Consider the following 6,930-nt stretch of genomic DNA (forward strand, 5'->3'; position numbering starts at 1 on the left):
GGGGCTACTAGCAACCAAAGGGGAGGGGTTCCGGTTCAAGTCCAAATGCAAACTTGAATCAACCTTCTTTGTTGCAAATAACTCAAGAGCCTTGTCTAGTGATTCGGCCACCGTCTCCTTGTATGCAACCCAACGTTGCTCCGAGTTGACACGCATTGTCTTCCAACGGATGTGCATTCCAAAACCAACATTATGCCTTCCCTCGACCTCTATGATATCACTAGGGTCCGTCCAATTCAAATCTTCCCTAACTTGTTGCAAGAGCTCCGCATAGCTAGGACTACTATCAAACACAATGTCAACCTCATCCGGGTCCGGTTCTACATTGCCTTTCAAAAATGCGTCCTTGTCCCCATGATGAACAAACACACATGTTCTTCCCATCCCTATAAGCATTCCAATAACACAAGGTAACATTGCTTCCATGAGTACTAATACAAGGATTAACACAGAATAGAAACCCTAATATATATATCAAACAACAACCCTAACCCTAACCCTAACCATAACCATAACCATAACCATAACCCTAGCCCTAAACCTAGCCCTAGCACCAACATAAGAACACCCATAAGAATAACCCTAGCATACTAACAAAGCCTAACCATAGAAATTGGCAAACAAACATCTCACATTTCCATGCAAATCTCTAGATCCAAACAAAACTAGGGTTTCCCCAAACAAGCAACAAATGAGCAATGGGGAACTTTACTTGGATCAAAACAAGGGGAATGGAGAATATTACCTTGAGGGAGGGTTTGACTTCGAAATCCACGGACAAAATCTTTAAATTTTCAAGATTTGGGAGAGGATTTGAGAGGGGGGGAGAGGGGGAAAGGGGGCAAAGCTCGGGGGAGGAGAGTGGGAGAGTGTGTGGTGTGGGGGTGGGGGAGGGGGGGCCAGCCGAGTGGCTGGATAAGTCACAGTGCAGCGCCTAAGAGCTAGGCGCTGCACTTTAGAAGTGTGGCGCCTAGTTCGAAGGCGTTGCACTGCTGGGTGCGGGCCCAGGGGCTGCCACGGTGGACTGGTGTGCAACGCCCCCGGGCTAGGCGCTGCACAGTACGGTGTGACGCCGTCGTGGCGGGCGCTACACAAAAAGGTTAGGGCTGTGAAATAGTTTCATGGCGAGTTCATTCCGTGAATTGAGTTCGTCCATAGGTTAAAATTGTCAAATTTGCCCTCTAACACCATTACAAATGATGCAGCGGAAGCATGAGGCCGCCTGTCATTCAACCGAACGAGTCAGCCATGATGGGCTTCGTAGCAGCCATGTGCAACGGTCTGAGCATCCCGCAACTGATTTGTAATTATGCTGATCACTGCTGCCACAACTCAAATTAAATATTCCCTCCATGCCATAATTTTTGTCGTAGTTTTCCTTTAGCTGATTTTTGCTGCACTACTACTCTACTATACTAGTCTTTAGTTCCATTACTTATAAGTCGTTACACCGGATGGGGAAAAGCTACTGTACATTTGGTTCTTCACTCTCGCTACACCAGCAGATTACGCATCAAGTGATTTTGCTCTGCGGTACTATCTCCCCACGATCGAAGGGCGAGAGTTGCCGCAATCCGAGGGACCCCAATCCAGCGTGGAGTTGTACACCGCCGACAGCGTCACGAACACCTCGTCCATGGACGGCCGCACTCTGGGCTCCCTCGCCACGCACCGCACCGCCAGCGACGCCAAGGTGACGGCGAGGTCCAGCGGGTAGTCGCCGTTCAGCCGCGGGTCCATGAACGCTCTCACCTTGCCGCGCGCGTCCTCGCCGTCGACGACCAGCCCCTCCGCGGACTCCCACAGCAGCGTCTCCCCTCTTTTGTCGCCACCGTCGAATGTCGCCTCCTTCCCGGACAGCAGCTCGAGGAGGATGACGCCGAAGGCGAAAACGTCGAGCTTGGGGGTGATGAGGCCGTGCTCCAGGTACTCCGGGGCCAGGTACCCCTGGGTACCCACGACGTGGCGGGTGAGCTGCGCGTCGCCACCGTCGGCGCCCGTGGGGACCGACCTTGCTAGCGCGAAGCTTGACACCTTGGCGCGGAGGTCGTCGTCGAGGAGGACGTTGCTGCTCTTGAGGTTCTTGTGCACGCACGGCGGGTTGGTGTAGTGATGGAGGTAGTTGAGGCCGTCGGCGACGTCGAAGGCCGCCTGCACGCGCTGCTTCCACACGAGGGTGGCGCCGCCGCCGTGGAGCCAGTCGCTGAGCGCGCCGTTCTCGGCGAACTCGAAGACGAGGTAGGTGTCGCCGTGGTGGACGCAGAGACCGGAGAGGCGGACGAGGCTGGAGTGGTTCACGCGCTTCAGGATGCCCACCTCGCCACTCACATCGCCGGCCACACGCTTCACGGCCGCCGCGTCGCCGTTGATCTCCGCGCGGTACACGGACGCGTTCTTGACCCTCCGATCCTCCGAGAATCCTGCCGTTACCTTCTCAAGTTCGGAGTACTTGTACACGGTGAGGGACTCCACCGCCGCGCGCGCGTTGGTGGACACCAAAGCCGATGAAGATGAGGTCATCGTAGCTCCCGATGTATGCTTGCCGGAGGCAAGAGCGTCGTAATCCGCCGACGAGGGCACGTCAAGAACCACCTTGCTCCCGCGGCCCCTTTCCCCAACGCCAGGCCGGGGTCGCCGCCGGCGAACACATAACAACATCAGGCCAAGAAGGCCCGCCAGCGCAAGAACGCCGACACCAACACCGACCCCGACGGCAGTCCACTTCCCGCTGCCAGACGCCGGCGGCTGCTGGGCCTGCGGTGGCGCCGGTGCGGGCGGCGGCGCCCGCGACACGAGCATGTCCGGCGTGGGCGCGCTCTTGAGCGGGATGAGCAGAGTGGTAAAGGGAAATATTATCTCGCTAGCGGTAAGGTTGTTGGCCTGGAGCACAGCCTGGGTGTCGACACGGAAGCGGTCGGCGATGGCCGAGACGCTGTCGCCCCACGTGACGAGGTAGGTGAGCAGGTGCCTAACCCCAGCGGCGGCCTGTGCCGGCGAGGGGCACGCGCAGCGGATCGGCACGGTGAGGTTGTTCCCGGAGACGAGGTCGCGGCTGCCGTGCCTGGGGTTCTGCGCGAGGAGCGCCTGGCAGGTGGTGAGGCCCTGGTAGGTGTTGTTGGCGATGATGAAGTAGGTCTCGCCGCGGAACTGGATGGTGTGGCTGGAGTTGTGCTGGTAGTAGCCGCGCGGAGAGCAGCCGCAGGGGACAGGCGCGAGAACGAGGCGGGAGTCGGCGAGCGGGGAGACGGTGGGAACGCCGTTCGCTTCCGCGACGGCGGCCGGATCGGAGCCGAGGAGGTAGGAGATGGAGACGGCGGTGCCGTAGTACGGCGGGGAGGAGCGGAAGACGACGTAGGTGGCGCAGGGGGCGGCCGCGGCGGTGGCGTTGCAGGTGTAGCCGAGCACGGAGCTGCCGTTTCTGCCGTAGCAGTTGGTCTGCGCGTTGGCCTCGTACTGCTGCTGCCCTCGCGCGACGGCGAGGATGGCGAGGAGCGCGAGCGCCGCCGTGCGGAAGGCGAGCGCCCGCTTGCGCGGCGGAGCGGCCATTGCTTCGGGGGACGGATCCGGGTGGGAGTGTGGCACTGTGGCTGGCGTTCTCGGCCGCGTATGCGGCGGTACGATGGACTGACGGAATTATAGATGACTCTCTGTCTCTGCTTTCTTCTTTCCACTGGGTGGTTGCTGCAGAGCGTAGACTACAGCTGGAGCTAGAAGATGGGTCAACGGCGTAAGGAGTCAATCTTTTCGCTCGTCTTCGAGTCTTCCATTTCGGAAAAAGGACGCCACGAGACCAGGTTTTCTGGCGATGTACCCACGGCCGCACCCAGGATCTGCTTCGCGATTTTCTCGCGATGTACAGCAACCGGGTCCGTTTAATCTCGCTTAAAGTCCACTTATCATATGATAGTTTAAAAAAAATTATTTGTTTGAAGAAACTGAACTATCAAGCTAGCAAAAACTAACTAAACGGGATTGTGGACGCCATTTATTTGCCACTTACATCCCTAGGTCGACGCGGCCGGGCAACTGCTGCAAGACACGCCGGATACCATCACGTGGATTAGAGAAAGCTCGGGACAAATACTCCGCCAAATCGGCGCAGACAGCGTTGCGGTGAGCGGGGAGTCTTTGATGGTGCATCCATTTGGGATTGGTCACTCGCTGATGGTGGTGAGCAGCATGAGCACCTCCCCATACACGGAGCGCATGGCAAGTTATGTCTACAATGCTCGTGGATCGGGGCGGCATATGTTTGGCTCTATCGGACATATTGTTCCTATCCGATGCTGTCGAGGTTTGTGGATATGCTTGTGACAGCCTGGACTAATACGACAGTTTTCGGTGTGTACTCTGGTAGCAGCATAGGCGCTCGAGTGCCCGATTGGGCGTGTAGTCGGGTGTTGGCCTTCTGGGTTTTGTGTGTTTGGTGGTGCTTTAGGCCTAGTTTAGCTAGGCGTTGTTTAGGTTTTCGCTCGGTTTTCCTTAATAAACCGTGCAACCTCTTTTTCATTTTTTTTGGCACTCGTCTTTATTTAGCAGCTCTCATGCCAACATTTCCAAAAAAAAACGGCATGTCTAATGCAGTTTCAGGGGAGGATGTGAACAAATTTCGGAGTAATGTTACATCTACGACCAAAGTTAACGTAATTGTACATGATTAGACAACTGGCAATTTCTGATTAGTATTTAGGGGGGTGGGCGGAGGGGTCCACCCCATTTAAAATCGGGGGCGAGAGAATTATGGATCATAAGTCTAGAATTATTGCAAACTTCAACCAAGATATCTGGAAGGTGTGGGCGCCGGGGAAAATCAAGATGTCCGCCTGGCTTCTATTGCAAAATAGGCTATGGTGCAATGATAGGTTGTAATGGCAAGGATGGATGAACGAGTACTTCTATCAACTCCGTGCCAGGAACATAGAATCAGTCCACCACCTCTTCTGGACCTGCCCGAAGGCGGCAAACAATGTGGGTAGAAATTGGCAATGGCGGGGCTACTCCTCCTTCAGTCCCAAGGATGACGGGTGTCGGTGTCAAAATCGGCGGATCTCGGGTAGGGGGTCCCGAACTGTGCGTCTAAGGCTAATGGTAACAGGAGGCGGGGGACACAATGTTTAACCAGGTTCGGGCCCTCTCTATGGAGGTAATACCCTACTTCCTGCTTGATTGATCTTGATGATATGAGTATTACAAGAGTTGATCTACCACGAGACCATAGAGGCTAAACCCTAGAAGCTAGCCTATGATTATGATTGTTGTTGTCCTACGGACTAAACCCTCCGGTTTATATAGACACTGGAGGGGGCTAGGGTTACACAGAGTCGGTTACAGAGAAGGAAATCTACATATCCGAATTGCCAAGCTTGCCTTCCACGCAAAGGAGAGCCCCACCCGGACACGGGACGAATTCTTCAATCTTGTATCTTCATAGTCCAACAGTCCAGCATAAGCATATAGTCCGGCTGTCCGAGGACCCCCTAATCCTAGACTCACTCAGTAGCCCCTGAACCAGGCTTCAATGACGATGAGTCCGACGCGCAGATTGTCTTCGACATTGCAAGGCGGGTTTCTTCTCCCAATACTCCAAAGAAGATTTTGAACACAAGGATCGTGTCCGGCTCTGCAAAACAAATTCCACATTCCACCGTATAGAGCACAATATTCCACAAATCTAATCTGCTGACAACTTTTTCATAGCGTGACATCACGCCACGGCCCGGTCATTATTCGAACCGTTTTTCTCAACCTGCTACTGCACATCTTGCGAGGCGGTTTTATTGGCACGTCTTGTCAAAGCATAGACCGTGTCCCCTTATCACGGGATTCTCATCAATACGGGTGTGGGTAACCCAACCGCGCTATCAACACAGCGCTTGGGGAATAAGCGAGTTTGCAGGGCAAGTGAGGAGGCGCATGGTTTCTACCGCCTTTATAAAGAGATAAGGATTCCCCTTTTCACCCACGCCTTCTTCTTCCTCTGCTCATCCATTCTCGAGCTCCAACGCCCAAGTTCTCACCTTCTTCATAAAGCCATTCCAAGCATGTCCGGAGTGGGAGGCAAGTGGATGGCCTCCTCCGTTACGGAGGAGGTCATCACGAAGCTTCGGGAGGCCGGATACGCAAACATCGCGCACCGGCTTCCGGCTGAAGGGCAGGTCGTCCCTACCCCGAAACCCCAGGAAAGGGTAGTATTCCTCTCTCACTTCATCCGCGGACTGGGATTCCCCTACACCCGTTCGCCCGTGGACTTATGTTCTACTATGAGCTGGATTTCCATGATCTGGCCCCCAATTTCATCCTCAACATCTCGGCGTTTATCGTCGTGTGCGAGGCCTTCCTCCGCATTACGCCCCACTTCGGCCTATGGCTGAAGACCTTCAACATGAAGCCAAAGGTGGTGGTCGTCCAGCAAGCGGAGTGCGGGGGCGCCATGGTGGGTAAGATGCCCAATGTCACCTGGCCCGAGGGCTCCTTTGTGGAGACCGTGAAGGGGTGGCAATCGGGGTGGTTCTACATCACCGAGCCACGTGACACCCAACTGGGCGGCGACCCCCGAATTTCGATCTGGCGTCCCCATGCGGCTCACCTCCTGAAAAGAGAAGGGCTTAGCCTGGGGCTCATCAGTGGAGCCGACCGGACTTCAGACCTGTGTCCAAAATATGATAGGCAAGAATATCAAGCTTGCCAACATGGTCCAGGTCATGCTCATCTGCCGGATCCTTCCGTGTCAGAGACGGGCTTACAATCTGTGGGAGTTCGACCCGGCCGAACACCAGATGCTGCAAGAGCTTTTTGGCATGATGCACGAAGACGTCTGGAAGGTGCTCTTCAAGGCCAACGAGGTCCCTCCACCCATAACCGAAGATCATGGACTCAACGCAAACACCAAGCCCATCCGGTGAGTTTTTATATTTTGCAAGATGTGCCTTT

The 6,930-nt window shown here is 55.1% G+C and overlaps 1 protein-coding gene across 1 annotated transcript; it reads right to left on the reverse strand.

The window, feature by feature from the left end:
* Positions 1 to 1,306: 1,306 nt before the first annotated feature.
* LOC119321816 (protein LYK5-like) lies at positions 1,307 to 3,667 on the reverse strand. Its single transcript, XM_037595347.1, has one exon. It carries the CDS (start codon positions 3,544 to 3,546, stop codon positions 1,537 to 1,539), a length of 2,010 nt encoding a protein of 669 aa, XP_037451244.1. The 5' UTR covers positions 3,547 to 3,667; the 3' UTR covers positions 1,307 to 1,536.
* Positions 3,668 to 6,930: the final 3,263 nt, after the last annotated feature.

The sequence above is a fragment of the Triticum dicoccoides genome, chromosome 6B, assembly GCF_002162155.2.
Source record: "Triticum dicoccoides isolate Atlit2015 ecotype Zavitan chromosome 6B, WEW_v2.0, whole genome shotgun sequence".
Taxonomy (NCBI): domain Eukaryota; kingdom Viridiplantae; phylum Streptophyta; class Magnoliopsida; order Poales; family Poaceae; genus Triticum; species Triticum dicoccoides.

Coding starts and splice junctions, on each gene's coding strand:
- LOC119321816 (XM_037595347.1), bottom strand. CDS start 3,546: ATGGCCGCTCCGCCGCGCAAGCGGGCGCTCGCCTTCCGCACGGCGGCG.